Source organism: Oncorhynchus nerka, linkage group LG6, assembly GCF_034236695.1.
Source record: "Oncorhynchus nerka isolate Pitt River linkage group LG6, Oner_Uvic_2.0, whole genome shotgun sequence".
NCBI classification, from domain to species: Eukaryota; Metazoa; Chordata; class Actinopteri; order Salmoniformes; family Salmonidae; genus Oncorhynchus; species Oncorhynchus nerka.
This window is the reverse complement of record NC_088401.1, coordinates 30,473,944-30,492,945: the sequence shown is the minus strand read 5'-3', so window position 1 is coordinate 30,492,945 and position 19,002 is coordinate 30,473,944. Positions and strand designations below refer to the sequence as shown.

Sequence of the window (19,002 nt, the reverse complement as noted above, 5' to 3'; positions counted from 1 at the left end):
CATCACACACGGCTCTACAGAGCGTCAAGTCTGCAGCTTTGTCTCCAACGGGCCTTTCAAGTACAAAGCCTCATCGAGAGGAGACGTGAAACAAATAGAAAACTCTCTCTCCTCCTCCCTCTGTACCCCCCCCACCCGCCCCCCTCCCATCTGGATCCCAGAGTTGTGCAAAGGCAAAGAAAATGTGTGTGTGTGTGTGTGTGTGTGTGTTATGCCTGCTGATATTCATGCCAGGCAAAAAGGCAGCTCTGCATCTCCATCTCCTCAAACAACCCATCATTTATTTCTCTCAAAGCATGTGGTACACCTTGATAATGTAATTAAACACGGACATATCCTAGATGTTTTAATGTTCAAAAGAACTGAAAGAAGTCCCCTCAGTCTTTTGAGGAACAGAATGTCCTTTTTATTGTCAGCAAAAAGGATAAAAACATCTGCCAACATCATATAATTCTGCTTCTTCAAAATAAATAAGAATACTTTTTGATGAACATGTTGACTTCCAATGGGAACAGTTCAAAAGGCATTTTGTTTGAAATAAAATGCTCCCTTTGCCTCCCGTATTCTCGCCATACAGTGTCCTTCATAATCAATGAACAAAATGTGCACCATGGGTGGACATGATTTCATTCTGCAGAATATTTTTGGGACAAGCTGATTTACTGCAGTTACTGTGAGCAACAGGAAATACTTGTTGTTGTTGCTGTTGTTGTTGTTGTTATGTAACCATAGCCGCTGGAAGTAGGATGCTGAGGGTGCTGCAGCATTTTTTAAATCAAATAAAAAAACATCGGACTAAAAAATAATATATTAATACAAATATATATTTTTTAAAGTCTCTCACGAAAGTAATGAATGCACTGGGTCTTTACTAGTCCTGTATTAGTGGACTGATATAGCCGTCTATAGCGTGCACAAAACAATTATGCTCCCCCCCCCCCCCCTGGCGAAAAATAAATAAATTGCAGCACCCCTAAACATCTTCTTGCAGCTATGTACGTGACCCATCTCAGCCCAGCACAACAATCCATTCAAACAAGCCTTCACTTTATTCTAAGTTGCAAGTATCTTCCACGGTCCAACACAACGTCAACGGAATTCCTTGGGCAAGAGTAAATGTTGGCCCGTGAATTACAAATTCCTTTGCAAATAATGAAAAATACTTTATTTGAAGGTTCAATCCGGATATGGATTTTCCATCTCAACCATAATGTTACATCATTGTTATTACATCAGTATTACATAAAATTGGACTTGGCAAATAGAAAGAGTCAGGCCTAAGGAAAATAGACTCAAAGGCAAACACCACATAGTAACATCTGTAAAATGCTAGGTTAAGAGGAGAAATATGTTACTTTCCTGCACCTATCGAAGGATACACACGGATCAGTTGCATTATTTTTCTCAGACCACAGTACACACAATTTCTTGTAGACACGAGGTCAGATTTCAAAACTCTCAAGAATTTAACAGTAGTGGTTCCTCTTCAACCGATCTGTACACTTGACTACTTGTCACAAATAGCACTGAAAGATATGACTGGCTGATTTCTCTTTCTTTGTTTTTTCTCCGCGAGTCTGTGACTTAAGAGGAGTTTTTCCTTCGTAATCTGAAAAACACCAAACAAAAACAAAACATTGACACTCTTGACGACTTTCAAATGAATAGTTGAGTGACTACTCTACTGATTAGCCGCCGGGGACCGAGCACTAGGAGAAAGTGTTTTTTTTTAACAAAAAGAGCAAGGGAATGCATCAAAACAAGACTGCTGGGTCTGTGCCCATCACAGGAATGAGAGAACAGGTGCCTCCACATAAATATACTGTAGCCTACCACGTACACAGTCGATTGCTGGACCCCAGCCCAACTTTGAAACCTTTTAATGTCTTTGCTCACAAGGTTTCCTTTTCAGTCAAGTCACTTTTGAAGTTACATGTCAAAACTTGCCAAGTCACCCTTTTTGAAAATCCAAAATCCAAGGCAAGTAAACAAACCAAACCTTTTAAGTCAAGATTTTTTTTGTTTCTTACTTTTGTTCTCAGACTCTTGCACCCTGCACTTTGGCAGACTAGTTGTTAATTATATTTTTTTATTACAATACATTACCATTGTTGATTTTTGTATAAGTTCTGGAAAATGTTGGCTATGAGAACACGCTTTTGCCGTCGCCGTAGAGGTCGGCTAGCTTTTTGAAGCGCGGCCCCCAGTTGCTGAGATAGTCGTAGTTCTGCTCTGAGTCTGTACTTAGTGACTCCAGGGAGCTTAACGACTCAGCTACCGAACCATTCCCCTCAAAGGCGTACGTCTGCAAAGAGTCATACGGCGGAGCTGATGGATCAACATCTGCGTCCTTCAGCCGGTCCCAAATGAACTCTCGGAACACCACGTTGTCCGGCAGGGTCTTGTAGACGGGAAGCGAGGAGGAGGATCTCGGGTAGGGGAAGAAGGTGGGGGTGTCAGGGGTGACGTCTCGCCGGACCTTGGGGTCTCTGATGACATTGAGGTTGCGGAGGGCCACCATGTCGAAGGCCTCAGTGTCCTCCTCTCCTCCACCTTCATCGTCGTAGCGGACGATGTTCTCCCTCACGTCCCTCTCCTCCTCCAGGATCAAGGGCTCCTTCTTCCTCCGACGCATCGACACAATCAGGAGCACCATCACTGAACAAGGAAAGAGAAGAGTCTGAGTCAATGTTTATTAACCATCAGCATTAAGATACTTATTCAATATAAAGTCACAGTACATTTGGATGAAACATCTACGGAAAATAATAGCCCATATTTGATGAATGTGAAAATAAAACATTGAAACAGTGTCTTTGCATCAATACATTTCTCTCCTCCATCCTCCATTTTGTGCAACCACTTCCAAACGGACAGAAAACTTCCTGAAACCGGAATTTCTGAACTTCTAGGCACCCCTCTCCAATCCCTGGTCCCATATATTATTGCTGAAAATAACTCTCCACACCGAAGCAAACTGGCAAATGTCTAATGATCCTTCATCCATCAACGTCGCACTGGTGCCAGTGAAATATCGCATTGTGGGACCATATTTCTTCCCTTTGCTGCGTCTGGCTTCCGCGGGCTAGAGAGAAGGGCCTGGGAAAACGAAGGCAAACACCGCTTCACACCTCGTAATAAGAGAGCAAATGGAGAAGCTGGAAGGGGTGGGGGTGTTACATAAAACGCTCGGGGAGACACTGATGAATGGAGAGCCTTTTGACTGCTGTTTGGTGACTGGCTTCTGAATGCATGGCTCTAATAGCTACAGTGTGTTACTACTCCACCCGTGGTACTACTCAACCATGGTTTAATCTGTCAATACCACTGGTCTGTTTCCCTCACTACTGCTACTACTGCTACTACCACTACTGCCATTATTTGGAATGTTGATATAATTTTCTATGTGTGTAATTGTATAGCTTTAGTGAAATGCTATTTTGAAAGATGACACATCCCTTGGAATCAATGAGGAGAATAGTACATCGGTTCACCTCTGATTGTATAGGAGCTTAAGAGCTCTCCAGATTCCATTCAGTTCGGTAATGCTTTTCCAGATGAATCATGATATGGTGGCACAATGAAAGAGAATATCTTCATTGCTTTCCAGCAAAGCTTTTTAGGGTTGAATACCTAGAAGGCGCTATGCTGTGCCTCATCATCACATACTGGGTGTTGGCCAGGAGCCAATCATGCCTTACGAGTGGCTGCAGGAAGATGGCCAAGCATACAAAAGAACCCACTGTGACAGTCATCAAGCGGCTTCAATACAATGACCAACACACTAGACATTATTCAGCAAGCCTTCATATGAATAAATACCCTCTTTAGAGTGGATCAACACTGCATAGATGCAGATGGTAAACAAACTAAAAAACAAAAAAAATCTATTTGATGTTATCCTGGATTTGCTGTAATTGAATTGTTTAAAAGATCCATCAAGAACAATCAATACTGTGCAAGCAGAGTTTTCTGTGCTGCCATTGCTCTCCTTGCTAGTGTACATCATTATAATGAACTGAAGCAAAAAGACCCCTCCTCATCATCGCCACTCTGCTTGCTTAGCTCTGTCTAAACCTCAGGCTGATTATTCACTGGCTGTGTCACTCACAAACCACACACCTCCCATATTGCTGCATAACTGTAAAAGACAACTACATTCTGATGGCAAAAGGACTAATGGACACATCATTATGAGGACAATATGTCTCATGGAGACAATAATGTTTGTCAATAAAATGATACATTTGGTGTATTGCCTCTACTCAACTAATTTAGATCACAGATAAACAAACTACTTGTGTAGGGGGAGAATACACTACGGTCTACTGCTATGTACTATTACATAAGCATAATTATCTCTTGCTTTCCCAGTAGTTGTGTTAAGCATCACTAATCACTCAATAAGTCATATACGAGTAGTTGGGACTGTGGTCCTCCACTTTTTCATAGTCAGGCAAATTCAGAATTAAAGTGGCCAGGGTAGTGAGAAAATCATTTGGTTTGAGTGACAATAGTCATGGCAACAGACGTCTGGCGCTGAGGGGGTGCTACTTAAAAGCCCTAATTGGTCGTGTCTGACGCATCACCTGACCGGACCTCAAAAAATAAAAAAGGTGCTAAATCGTTTCAAATAATGACTTGCCAACTTTCTTTTGCAGTTTCAATGTCACTATGACCATGGGGATATTCATCTCCAAAGAGGATTTAGATGACAGCTAAAAATCTCGGAAAAAATATTATATTTTGAGGGTGTACAATTTAGTGGAAGACAGAGGACATGTCTTCTAAATGATAACTGTAGATGTGTTACTTAATGTCATGTGGACCTAAAACTAATGACCGTCCAGTTTGATAGAAAAACTACATAGCCAACCATGTACGCACACACGCACGCACACACACACACACACACACACACACACACACACACACACACACACACACACACACACACACACACACACACACACACACACACACACACACACGCACGCACACCCATACACACACACACACACACACATGCACACCCATACACACACACACACACACAAACACAATAGTCACACAACTATATGATAGGTAAGTGAGCTGGTGAGTGGTTGAAACTCATGGACATTGTGAAGTGGGCTCTTATCAATCAACAAAGAAAACAGGTTGGTACATCTCAAGGAGTTGCTGTTCAATTTTCACCTGCCATCTTAGCCACCCGTCATTATAGCTACTCTACTCAGTGATGAAAGATGAATAGAAGTTGTTGGTGTGGGGATGGAGGCCCTGCTTTTCTTTGATGAGAGAGAGAAGAGCGAGAGCGAGAGAGCGAGAGATTGTGAGGTCTGTTCTATTCTACTACGGCTGGAGGACACCTGGACTGACAGCACCTGAGGACGATGGCAGCAGCACCTCTGGTCTTTTTCTGAGCTCTCCTCTCAACCAAAACAATGCAATCACACGCAATCACATCCCCAATTACAGGAGCGCAGATTGAAATAGGCCTTGATGGAGGCACGCAAGATTTGGGAGCCAGGACGGGAAGGGTTGTGCACAGGGTGTTAATGCAAGAGGGGGTGGCAGGGAGGGTCAAACAGGGAGAAGGGGAATGGGATGATAGAGAGAATGGGGGAAAAGGAGACAAAGTTAAGCAGCACAGACCGATGGAGAAAGACAAGGACACGTGCGCCCACGGACAGTGTACGCACACAGACACAGACACAGACACAAACAGACAAACATGCACACATTAGCAATGCTGGGTTCAGAGCCCCGCCACTACATCTTTACCGTGTTCCTCATTCAATATCTCAATCATTACAAAAAGTATTCTCCTTAGAAATAGAAATTAAGCACATTTTTGCAAATATAAATGAAAGTGAGTTTTGGCTGGCCCTATCAAAAAACCAAAATGTTTGTTATTGTATATCCTATTTAGACTCCATCTCAGTGTTCAATAAAGTTTACCAGTGCATTAAACTATTCTTCTGACTGTGGATTGTCTCTGGATTTCATGGGCAATCATTTGCTGCTTAGTTGATTCAATCTAAGTGGAATCATTAATAACAAAAGCTCATAGCAAATGGGACTAGTGTTAGCATCATGAGAGACACACGTCATAAACCCAGGTACAGTCAAAACCGGCCCAAAATGTAGAATCCCATACCCATACCCTGCCCCTATACCCACAAAGACATTACCATACCCACACACATCACATTAGTAAGCTCTTACATAAAAAATAAAGATTATTCAAGAACTGAAGACAACATAAGAATGTGAATTATGTGCAGGTTTGCATAGCAAATTTGATAGGTTAAACATTGCTCCAGGCATGGTGAAGATCTGTTGACCTATGTAGACCTGTGAAGAATCTGTGTATCTCAAACATGCACACTGTCTCCAGTAGTTGACATCACGGTTGTTCTTACCCAGGAGTGTAATGATGCAGCCCAGAATGGCGACAAGGGCCCCTGTACTGAGGCCAGCAGGAAGTGTGTACGCCACCGCCCCACATGATTGGGCTACGCCGTCCGAGTCACAGTCACACACGCTCACTGATAGCGTGTTGGTGCTACTGAGCGCGGGGCTCCCACTGTCTACGATCAACACGGGCAGTCGGTACAGCACCTGCTCCCGTCTTCGGAATCCTCCACGTTTCGTTACGATGGACGCCGTGTTGTCTGGAAGGGAGGAAAATGAAGAACCAGATCAGTCAGGAAGAAGGAAGAAGGGGAAGAGTATTTAGGGATCAAACCCTGCACAGTCCTGATACAAGCTGAAACAGTACATTGTCTATATTAGGACAGCACTGTGTAAACACAGTGAACACAGTAAAAACAGTGGACAGTAAACACAGTGGATAGTAAACACATACAGTATTTATTTAACTGTGGTATAATTAAGCAATAAGGCACGGGGGGGGGGGGGTGATATATGGCCAATATACCATGGCTAAGAGCTGTTCTTATTCATGACGCAAAGCGGAGTGCCTGGATACAGCCCCTAGCCGTGGTATATTGGCCATATACCACAAACACCCGAGGTGCCTTATTGCTATTATAAACTGGTTACCAAAGTAATTAGAGCAGTAAAAATACATGTTTTGTTATACCAGATATACGGTCTGATATACCACGGCTGTGAGCCAATCAGCATTTAAAGGCTCGAACCACCCAGTTTATAACAATCAGTATATACTGTTAGCATATACTGAACAAAAATATGAACGCAACATGTAAAGTGTTGGTCCCATGTTTCATGAGGTGAAATAAAATATATCAGAAAGTTTCCATACGCACAAAAAGCTTATTTCTCTCAAATTTTGTGTCTGTCAAGTTCTGACCTTAGTTCTTTTTGTTATGTCTTTGTTTTAGTATGGTCAGGGCGTGAGTTGGGTGGGTAGTCTATGTTATTTTTTCTATGTTGTGGTTTTGTGTTCGGCCTGGTATGGTTCTCAATCAGAGGCAGGTGTCGTTCGTTGTCTCCGATTGAGAATCATACTTAGGTAGCCTTTTCCCAACTGTGTTTTGTGGGTGATTATTTTCTGTTCTGTGTTTTTCTTCACCATACAGGACTGTTCGTTTGTCGTTTTTTTTTCTCCAGTGTTCAGTTGTTTCATTAAAGAATATGAACACTTACCACGCTGCGCATTGGTCCTTACCTTCTTCCACCCACGACGAGCGTTACAGAATCACCCACCAAAAAAGGACCAAGCAGCGTGGTATCGGGCAGCAGCAGAAATCTCTGGACTCATGGACATGGGAGGAGATTCTGTACGGAGAAGGACCCTGGGCACAGGCTGGGGAATATCGTCGCCCCAAGGCAGAGCTGGAGGCAGCGAAAGCTGAGCGGCGGTGGTATGAGGAGGCAGCATGGCAGCGAGGTTTGGACGAGAGGCAGCCCCAAAAATGTCTTAGGGAGGAGGCACACGGGGAGTGTGGCTAAGTCAGGTAGGAGCCAACTCCTCGTGCTTATCTTGGAGAAAGGTGGACCGGACAGGCACCGTGTTATGCCGTGAGGCGCACGGTGTCCCCGGTGCGCAGGCATAGCCCGGTGCGTTACATCGCAGCGCCTCGTATCGGCCGGGCTAGAGTGGGCATCGAGCCAGGTGCCATGAAGCCGGCTCAGCGCATCTGGTCTCCAGTACGTCTCCTTGGGCCGGGGTACATGGAACCAGCCCTACGCACGGTGTCCCCGGTTCGCCAGCACAGCCCAGTGCGGTCTCCACCTTGCCGCACTGGCCTGGCGATGGGGAGTATCCAGCCAGGTAGGGTTGTGCAGGCTTGGTGCTTGAGACCTCCAGTGCGCCTCCACGGTCCGGTCTATCCGGTGCCTCCTCCACGCACCAGGCCTCCGGTGGCAGCCCCACGCACCAGGCTGTCTCTCCGTCTCCTTCCTCCAGGTGCACCCTCCTGTCCTGAGCTGCCAGAGTGTCCCGTCTGTCCTGAGCTGCCAGAGTCTCCCGTCTGTCCTGAGCTGCCAGAGTCTCCCGTCTGTCCTGAGCTGCCAGAGTCTCCCGTCTGTCCTGAGCTGCCAGAGTCGCCCGTCTGTCCTGAGCTGCCAGAGTCGCCCGTCTGTCCTGAGCTGCCAGAGTCGCCCGTCTGTCCTGAGCTGCCGGAGTCGCCTGTCTGTCCTGAGCTGTCGGAGCCGCCCGCCAGTCAGGAGCTGCCGGAGCCGCCCTTCACTCCGGCGCTGCCGGAATCGCCCTTCACTCCGGCGCTGCCGGAGTCTCCCGCCTGTCCGGTGCTGCCGGAATCCCCCTGTCCATTCGGGGCCCGCTGCTATGGACCCCATTCTGAGGTCGGTGGCGAGGGTCGACACTCTAAAAACGCCACTGAGGCGGGGAAAAAAGCGGGCAAAGACTATGGTGGAGTGGGGTCCACGTCCCGCGCCAGAGCCGCCACCGCGGACAGACGCCCACCCAGACCCTCCCCTATAGGTTCAGGTTTTGCGGCCGGAGTCCGCACCTTTGGGGGCGGGGGTTACTGTCACGTTCTGACCTTAGTTCTTTTTGTTATGTCTTTGTTTTAGTATGGTTTATTATTTTCTGTTCTGTGTTTTTCTTCACCGTACAGGATTGTTTGCTTGTCGTTTTGATGTTTTTTTCAGTATTCAGTTGTTTCATTAAAGAATATGAACATTTACCATGCTGCGCATTGGTCCTCACCTTCTTCCACCAATGACAAGCGTTACAACATCCCTGTTAGGGAGCATTTCTCCCTTGCCAAGATAATCCATCCACCTGACAGGTGTAGCATACCAAGAAGCTGATTAAACAGCATGATCATTACACAGGTGCACCGTGTGCTGGGGACAATAAAAGGCCACTAAAATGTGCAGTTTTGTCACACAACACAATGCCACAGATGTCTCAAGTTGAGGGAGTGAGGAATTGGCTTGCTGACTGTAGGAATGTCCAACAGAGCTGTTTCCAGAGAATTGAATGTACATTTCACTAACATTAGCCACCTCCAATGACGTTTTAGAGAATTTGGCAGTCATAACATTTTGTCAGCAGGTGATTGTCAAGCAAATAACTGCCGGTCTCATGGTAATTAACCATTAATTAAGATAAACACATTTAGCGTCTCCTGGCTTTCACGCATAGCCTACAAGAAACTAATGAAGACCTTTGGAACATCTACATTTGAAAAGTCTAATAAATCCATGTAATATAGCATTCACCTTCACAATAAATCCATGATTTGATCTGGTCTAAAGAAACATGATATGAAGTATGTAGTCTAATTTGTAGTCTAATGTAGTCTATTTCAGAAGAACAGGATAGCATAGTCTGAGTTGTCCTTATGTTAGTCCCTGATCTGTCTATGCCATGTTGCTGTGGGCTACACTAGTTGATTTAGCAGACAAGATTTGCTTCGAATTCTGTGGCATTATTTTATGTTATTTTATAGTTTTAAGAATACAATTGAACATAGCTGACTACATAGTTGTGATACAAATATACAAAAATATGTTTAGATTTTTTAATACATTCTAAGGCTGCATGATGCGACTGGAATACAGGATTTGAAAAAAGTTGCATGAAAGGCATGAGCTTTGTTTAGTTTTTTTAATGTACTTCGTCAGTCTCTCATTTACAACTTGACAATCACTTGATAATGCCATGAATTTCCCGAATGCATTTCATTTGTGTGGCCGTAATGACCCCTAAAAATCCATGCCTTTTGCGGCCAGTGGTCGTTGTGCCCTTTGGCTGAATATAATGATTATTATTCCCTTCTCCCAGCTGCCTGCTGAAGCACCTCTAACTAACATGGCTCTCTGTCATGTGATCGGTCTTTCGCACACAGGCTACAACTGAAGACAGACACATCGGAGACGCAACTGCACTCCTCGCAACTGCACATATTGAAGATATTGGAAAAACTGTCCACATTTACTTTTCGTCAGCCAACAAGATGATTAGGTCTAACGAACAGCAAAAGCACTAGCCTATGTAAATCTACTATCCCCCATAGTACAAAAGTTGACCTATTCTATTCTGTGCGAGACATAAATATTATAAACATAGTCAGGGATAGTTGTGGGATGCGATAGATCCCAAATTAATACAACCACTTGCATCAAAAAACCTGTTTTAATTAAGCAATGAGCCTGACGCTACAGATGAGAACGTTTCGCCTAAAATGTTGATAAACTATTAGCTGTTTCTTCACATTGTAAAGGCAGCAAAGCACACACAACAGTAGGCTATATGCACAAATGTTTGATTAGCAGGAAAACCCCATTCTCAAAAGTGACAACAAATGCGATTATGCATGTAATGGTTTTATTATAAATGTGTATTTTTATGGTGAAAATGATCTTCCCCAAACTTGAAACTCATTCGCTGTGTATGTATGCCATGTAGGCTCTACACCAGTTGTAAAGTGGATTCATGTGCGTAATTTTAAGACATTTTTTGGCTACTTTAGTTGTGATACAAACCTTATCAAAACATATAGGCCTATGGGTTAGGCTATATGAGGTGTGCGACTATGATTTGAAAAAGTCACCCAAAAAAAGCATGCGTAACAGCTGGGGATCGTACACAAGTGATAATATATCAGTCACAAGTGATAATATGTCATTCACAAGTGATAATATATCATTCACAAGTGATAATACATCATTCACAAGTGATAATACATCATTCACAAGTGATAGGCTAATATTGTCACCTATCACACGATTCTTGATTTAATCTTGTCATTACATAGACTAAATAATATATGTTTGAAATTTGTTTTGATTTAGAATGGACCATTACTGTGCACCTGTCTCGAAACAGGTGATTCATTTTCATGCCAGACAGGTAGACTATACTCCTGTTGTAATGAGAAGCAATGTGCTTAATATTAGGAAAGATGAAATATAAATATAGTAGGTAGTAGTCTATAGAAAGCTGATGGGATCATCCTCTTTTTAATAGAGGCCACCACTCTGTTTTCTCATGCAATTGTTATAGCCTATAGAAATGTTGCACAACTTGAGCTCATGGACTCTCATGAAGTGTTTGATTAGATGTTCAATTACATTTGCATTGATGTCAGAGAGATTAGATAGACAATAGAGTGCTGAGTACCAGGCAGTTATCATGTTTGGTAGGCTACTAATGACCATCAGCAGCATCAACTACCTTGACTAAACACTCATGTGGAATTTGACTGCTGTCATGACTCATGACAACCGGTGTGGCAGTAATACATTCACCGTAACAGCCCTATGTCCAGCCGGCCTCACAACCGCAGACCACGTTTAACCATGCCAGCCCAGAACCACCACATCCAGCTTCTTAACCTGCAGGATCGTGGGACCTGGCTACAGAGTGGGTGGGCCTATGCCCTCCCAGATCCACCCATGGCTGCGCCACTGCCCAGTCATATGACATCCATAGATTAGGGCCTAATTTATTTATTTCAATTGACTGATTTCCTCCTGTGAACGGTAACTCAGTAAAATCTTTGAAATTGTTGCATGTTGTGTTTATATTTTCTGTTCAGTATATATGAAATGCTGTATCTCACAGATCACATAGTCTATTGGTCATTTGCAGGAATACATATGGTACAGCACCAGCGACTCGCTTTGGAGTTTGTTGTACGTGCCGTTATGTTCTCTTTTCAATAACAAAGAGAATACAAGAAAATCAACAAATGGAGCCAATAATTCATATAATGTAAGATATCAGAGATATTACATTCTCTTCTATGCCACCCGTTGAGAAATTACATTGTTGGTTTGATTTCCAAATGTACTTGACCAGCAGTGACATATGAATCATAACAAGTAAGGAATAGAAGACCAGACAATATTTACAGAGGAGGAAAATATTTTGTGCAAATGGGCATGATACCATTAGAGATTAAATTATACTTTCAAATGTAGTCATTACATTTCAAAACCTGTTTTTGCCTCCACACATCTAAACCTGCAATTAACATTCGTGGATATTCCTATCCATAAAATTGATTTAAAGGTGAAGCAGACATGAATAAGCCGTCAGAATCATCCTCAGAAAGTTTGTTTCAGCAACTACTATCAATCAAAAAGGTCTTGAAATATCTCATGTTTGAAAAATCAAACATGGACAAGAAAGACTTCTCAATCCATACTTGCAGGACTGTTATGGCCATAGTTGACCCTGGATTTGTAGTCCTTACAAACTCCAATCCCTTTTGATGTAATGTTTTCCTCACATTCTTCTCTGTTGTCAGTAATGGACTGTTAATTGATGTACTTTGACGAGGAGAAAACACCTACCTTTGTTGTCTCGGAGAGTGAAGTTGGAGTTGCCGGCCACAGATGGAGGCAGGGCAAAGTAAAAGCGATGACCACTGGGAGGCTCATCCTTGTCCACAGCGCTGATAGTCTGGATGACCTGTGCAACACATAACCACTCTGATTGTATGGTACTCGGAACACATGGAACACACAACCACTCTGATTGGTTGGAACCCTAATGACAACCCCAAATTGTGAAGCTGATTGATTGATTGATTGATTGATTGATTGATTGATGAAAAGTATTAATTGGTTTGGGCTAATGGGTCATTAGTCCATAGCCACAGTTTCTTTGTTTTATTCAGGAATATCGGTAAGAATTAACAGTGCTGGTTGAACATGGTGAACTGCTATGCCTTCACATGTTTTGATTAATTTACAAACTAGCATACATACATTTCTTTTAACACAAGGCCAAGGCAATAGAGTGAGTAAATTGGTACAAATAAACTTGATTTTGATTTATGAAATGTTTATTTTATGATGTTGGCTATGGTTTTACATCACTTATCACTTGCAGTAAGTGCTTATTTGGCAAGAGAAGCCTAATGCAGCTTTTTAGGGATGAGAAAAAAGCTCCGGAATCGATTTTCTCAGCAAAACATTTTCTTCTTAGGTTACAATGTAGGGACAACTTAGCAATGCCAATGCCAGGCATATCAAACATTCAGCCCGTGAGGAGGACCAATCTGGTACGCAGGTGTTTTGAGTAAAAACAGCTGAATAATATAATATATATTATTATATTATTCAACTGTTTTACTCAAAACACTTGCGTGCCAGATTGGACATCCTTACGGGCTGGATGTTTGATATATATGTTACATTTTAGGAAGAAAATACATTTTGGCGGAAAACAAACTCATTACACAAAAATGAAATGTTTTACCCTCCTCTTTTTCATTGTGAATAAAAACAGCTTAAGCTAAAGAGGATGGAGGAAAAATGTGTTATTATCTGTTGTACCAGATACTGAATTATGTCAATAAAGAAAAACACATTGCCACTTAAACCTATATCCACTAGCATAACTCCTCATAAACCAACATTTAACATGTAAAATGTCTGCTTATATCCATAGTTGTGTGAAGAATTGGGGTGGGGATGCTGTTGGGGGTGGGGGTGCAGACGGCTATATCGGTCCGCTAATACAGGACTAGTAAAGGCCCAGTGCACTACCTTTGTGAATTATTATTATTTTTAAATAAATGTTTTTAGTTTATTTCTTTATTTAGATTTTTCAGGGGGTGTTGCAGTCCGCTTCAAGTGGCTAATACAGTACAATGAACTAACATTTAGTAAAGGCCCAGTGCACTACCTTTGTGAATTATTATTATTTTTAAATAAATGTGATTTGTACTGTTTTTTTTCTTCACACATTACATTAATTACTCAACTTTTTAAGCCAACGTTTATCATCTTGTCTTCACTGACATGTTCAGCCTGTCCCCACCCAGTCTGTAATACCTACATGTTTCAAGCAGACCACCAAAGTCCCTGTGCCCAAGAATACAAAGGTAAACTGTCTGAATGGCTATCACATCTGTAGCCATGAAATGCTTTGAAAGGCTGGTCATGGCTCTCATTAACACCATCATCCCAAACACCCTGGACCCACTCCAATTCACATTTTGCCCCAAAAGAGCCATAGACGATGCAATCTCTATTGCACTCCACGCTACCATTTCCCACCGGGACAAAAGGAATACCTATGTGAGAATGATGTTCATTCACTAAAGCTTAGAGTTCAACAAGCTTATCATGAAGCTAAGGACCCTGGGAATGAACACCTCCCTCTGCAACTTTACCCTGGATTTCCTGACTGGCCACTCCGGGTGCAGCAACACATCTGCCACGCTGATCCTTAACACGGGAGCCCCTCAGAGGTGCGTGCTTAGTACCCTACTGTACTCCCTGTTCACCCACAACTGCCTGGCCATGCACAACTCCAATACTATCATTAAGTTTGCTGATGAGACAACAATGGTAGGCCTGATCACCAACAATGATGAGGCAACCTGTAGGGAGGAGGTCCGAGACCTGGCAGTGTGGTGCCAGGACAACAACCTCAAAGTCAGCAAGACAACGGAGCTGATCGTAAACTACAAGAAATAGAGGGCCAAGCATGCCCCTATTCACATCGACGGGGCTGTAGTGAAGCGGGTCGAGAGCTTCAAGTTCCTCGGTATCCACAGCACTAAGGATCTGTCATGGTTCAAACACACCAACACAGTTGTAAAGAGGCCATGAAAATGGAAACTGAAAAGATTTGGCATGGGTCCTCAGATCTTCAAAAGGTTATACAGCTGCACCATTGAGAGCATCTTGACTGGCTGCATCACCGCTTGTTATGGCAACTGCTTGACATCCGACTGCAAGGCGCTACAGAGGGTAGTGAGGACGGCCCAGAACATCACAGGGACCGAGGTCCCTGCCATCTATACCAGGCAGTGTCAGAGGAAGGCCCTAAAAATTGTCAAAGACTCCAGCCACCCAAGTCATAGGCTGTTCTCTCTGCTACCACATGGCAAGCGGTACCTATACACCAAGTCTGGAACCAACAGGACCCTGAACAGTTTCTATCCCCAAGCCTTAAGTCTGCTAAATACGGTAGTTAGGTTAATCAAATAGCTACTCGGACTATCTGCATAGACACTTTTTCCACAAACTGTTTTTTTGATCCAACACACACGCTAATGCTACTGTTACAGTTACTCATTGTGTATCTATTATTACTTTTATTATTACGTGATTTACTTTTCTATTATTTCTCTATTATCTTTCTCTCTGCATTGCTGAGAAGAATCGAAGCATTTCACCGTTATTCCACACCTATTGTTTACAAAGCATGTGACAAATAACATTTGATTTGCTCATTATTTATAAAAGATCTGTCAGCTCTATTTTGCGGAGACGGCACACTGACTGGACCAGGCAAGGAGTACCCCCCTTTATTCTCGCTAGTAAGTGGTTCCTTCAAAGGTGCACCACAGAGCAAAGGAATACGAGACAAGACACTAGATGCTCTAGTCTAGTGCATGCAGACAGTATCATCAGTGGAGGAGGAGAGAGAGAGTGTAGTGACAGACAGCATTTGATTTGATTTTAGCTGCCGGTAATAAGCAGGAATGGCAGGAAGTATGTTTTGTAAATTAATTTTATTACGCTACACTACCTTCTAATTCGTGGATTGACAAACATTGGCAGTAGAATGGCCTTACTGAAGAGCACAGTGACTTTCAACGTGGCACCGTCAGAGGATGCCACCTTTCTAACAAGTTCGTTCAGAAATTGTTTGTCGAGATCAGTGTGGAAGAACTTGACTGGCCTACATGGAAGCAAGGCCCCCGCAGCAATGTTCCAACACCAACCTCATAACTAGCTAATACTCTTAGAAAAAGGTGCTAAGTTCAACCATCTTTGGTTTCTCCCCATAGGGCACCCTTTTTGGTGCTGGCCAGAAACCTTTGCAAAGGGTTCCATCTAGAACCCTTTATGTAGGGTTCTTCAAAGAACCCCCTGTATATGGTACTACCTAGAACCCTCTATATAAATGTTCTTCCTAGAATGATCTGTGAAGAGTTCTACCAATAACCCTTTTATCTTTAGAGGGTTCTTCCAAGAACCTCTATGAACAGCTCAATCAGCCTTATCTGCCTTTAAAATTAAATGACAATGACAATTACATATACCATAAGACCTTTATTTGAGAGCTTAATTATGCACTAACACAGTTGTGTTAGAAATCACCTGGTTTACAGGCTACATCAGGCCTGTAAGTCAAATTATGTTTGCTTGCAAGTTGATGTGTAATTCCTATTAGAGTCCAACCAGAGTTACAATATTTTTTATCACCTACAACCTGCATTTAGAATGACTTCCATGGTAAGGAAGACTGAATACAGAGACGACCTCAATCATCTAAACTGGAAAAACCATCTTAGTAATCGGTACAATAAATCAAATTATTAACAGATATAATTTGTTTAGAAAACTGTATGTTATTTATCTTTGTGTAGCATAAAATTAATCAACTAAGCAATGTACATGCAAAAACATAGTTTTACTGTAATAATTAAAACTAACACTTTTGAAAATCTCCCTGAAATAGAGCACGCTGGGAGATTTTATATACGGTTCTATGTAGAACCCTTCTTGGATTCCAAATAATTCTTATTGCCTTCCAAAGTATCATCAAATACTTTTCTTCCAAAAATGAAATTTCTTCCAAATTTCTTCCAAAAACGTTTCTTAGGAATGTATAGGTTCTAGAGAGAACCCCTCACCTTACAAATAACCCTTGTTTTCCAAAAGGGGTTCTTCTGATCAAAACAGTTCTTGGTAGAATCCTATCTCTCCGCAGAGAACCTTTTTGGAGCCCTTTTTTCTAAGAGTTTACCAAGCCATTTCAGTCTATCAATCAAGTTAGAGTAGCTTGTCTAACTATCTTAGCTGTTATGCCTGCAATTAATTACTACAAGCAATTACTAAATGTACTGAATAAGATACATTCCTTTCAGTCTTTTACCCAGAATTTAGCATAGATGCAGAGAAGCATATTTTGTTTCTTTAAAAAAAGAACCACCCATCAGGAGGAAACAGACAGCTCAAGAGTTATGCTTAGATATGCAGAACAATACTTGGTTTAAATTAGGGATGCACAATATATCGGTGAACATATCGGAATAAGTCGATATTAGCTAAAAATGCCAACATCGGTATCGACCAATGTCTAGTTTAACGCCGATGTGCAAAACCGATGTCAAAGCTGACATGCATACTTATATCACCTAGGTACATGCCGTAATGACGCCATGTAAAATGTTGCACTACACATGCAACAAAGCATTCATAACCTAGCCCACAATGTCTGCTGTGTGGATCGAGCAGTCAGCAAGTCGAGCAGTCAATTGAAAGAGTAAGAAAATTTCAGCGAGACAACTCAAAAGGTGAAATCCATTTAAGCCAAGATAATGGAATGCATTGCCCTTGACAATCAACAGTTCTCTGTGGTGGGTGATGTTGGCTTTCGCCGACAGGTTGAGCACCAGTATATACTACCAAGTGCTCTATTTTTCAGATGTTTTCCTACGGAGTTCCACGGTAATATCGTCACTACTATTAGCTTCAAGACATACATACTATGGAACCCCGTTTGGGTCTTGCATGTAAAAAAAGATACAGTAGCACCATCAAAGCTGTACAAAAAAAGTCTGCAAACAAACAAACGAACAATGTGTTTACAATACCGCATTGGTAATAAAGCATCATTTGTTCAACCGCAACTTCTGGGGTTGCTAGCTTTAGCTTGGTACCTAGCTAGCACCAATACAACCAGCCTGAAAACAATGACCAGTAGAAACTGCAGTCAATTTTATTATTCTTAGCAATCCTTGTGAGTAAGTATTAGCTAGGTTGCCACTTGTTGTTCGCCTATTGAAATTGAACTACAGTTCATGAAAATAAATAGCTAGCCAGCTACTTAACCCTGTTGCCCAAAGCTAATGTTATGAGCAGCCAACTAGCTTCATCTGGCTAGTGAGGCTCGACTGGGCTTAGTTATCAATCAAATCAATCAAATGTATTTATAAAGCCCTTCTTACATCAGCTGATGTCACAAAGTGCTGTACAGAAACCCAGCCTAAAACCCCAAACAGCAAGCAATGCAAGTGTAGAAGCATGGTTATGTGTTGTGAAGCCAGCTACAATAAGGATTAGGCACAATAGTGGAATTTGCCTTCAAAATAAAAGTTTATAATTGACATTGATGGAAATGAATACAAATAGTATAATTGTGCGGTACTTTTATTTTGAAGGCTAACCCCAAAATCCAGTATTGTGGCTAATCCTTATTGTGGCTAGCTTCACATAGATGAGTCCGCCCACCATGAATCAAATAAAAACTGTCTAATAAATTTGAGGGTTATTTTAGATGATAACACCTATCTATATAGTTAGCTAGCTAACTATAGCTATGAAACAGATTATGTTTTTTGCTATGTTTTTGGGGAAGAACATTTACATTACATTTACATTTAAGTCATTTAGCAGACGCTCTTATCCAGAGCGACTTACAAATTGGTGCATTCACCTTATGACATCCAGTGGAACAGCCACTTTACAATAGTGCATCTAAATCTTTTAAGGGGGGGGGGTAAGAAGGATTACTTTATCCTATCCTAGGTATTCCTTAACCTCTTGCCTCTACCTGGGACGCTT

The 19,002-nt window shown here is 42.2% G+C and overlaps 1 protein-coding gene across 1 annotated transcript in view; it reads right to left on the bottom strand.

The window, feature by feature from the left end:
* Nucleotides 1-342: 342 nt before the first annotated feature.
* The window catches only part of LOC115130322 (cadherin-7-like), a 118,989-nt gene continuing 100,329 nt past the window's right edge, over nt 343-19,002 (bottom strand). Inside the window, exons 10-12 of the mRNA XM_029661347.2 lie at nt 12,763-12,880; nt 6,426-6,677; nt 343-2,658 (exon numbers count right to left, since the gene is read on the bottom strand). Of these exons, the coding sequence (XP_029517207.1) occupies nt 2,144-2,658; nt 6,426-6,677; nt 12,763-12,880 (885 nt within the window). The 3' untranslated portion in view covers nt 343-2,143. The remainder of the gene's footprint in view (nt 2,659-6,425; nt 6,678-12,762; nt 12,881-19,002) is intronic.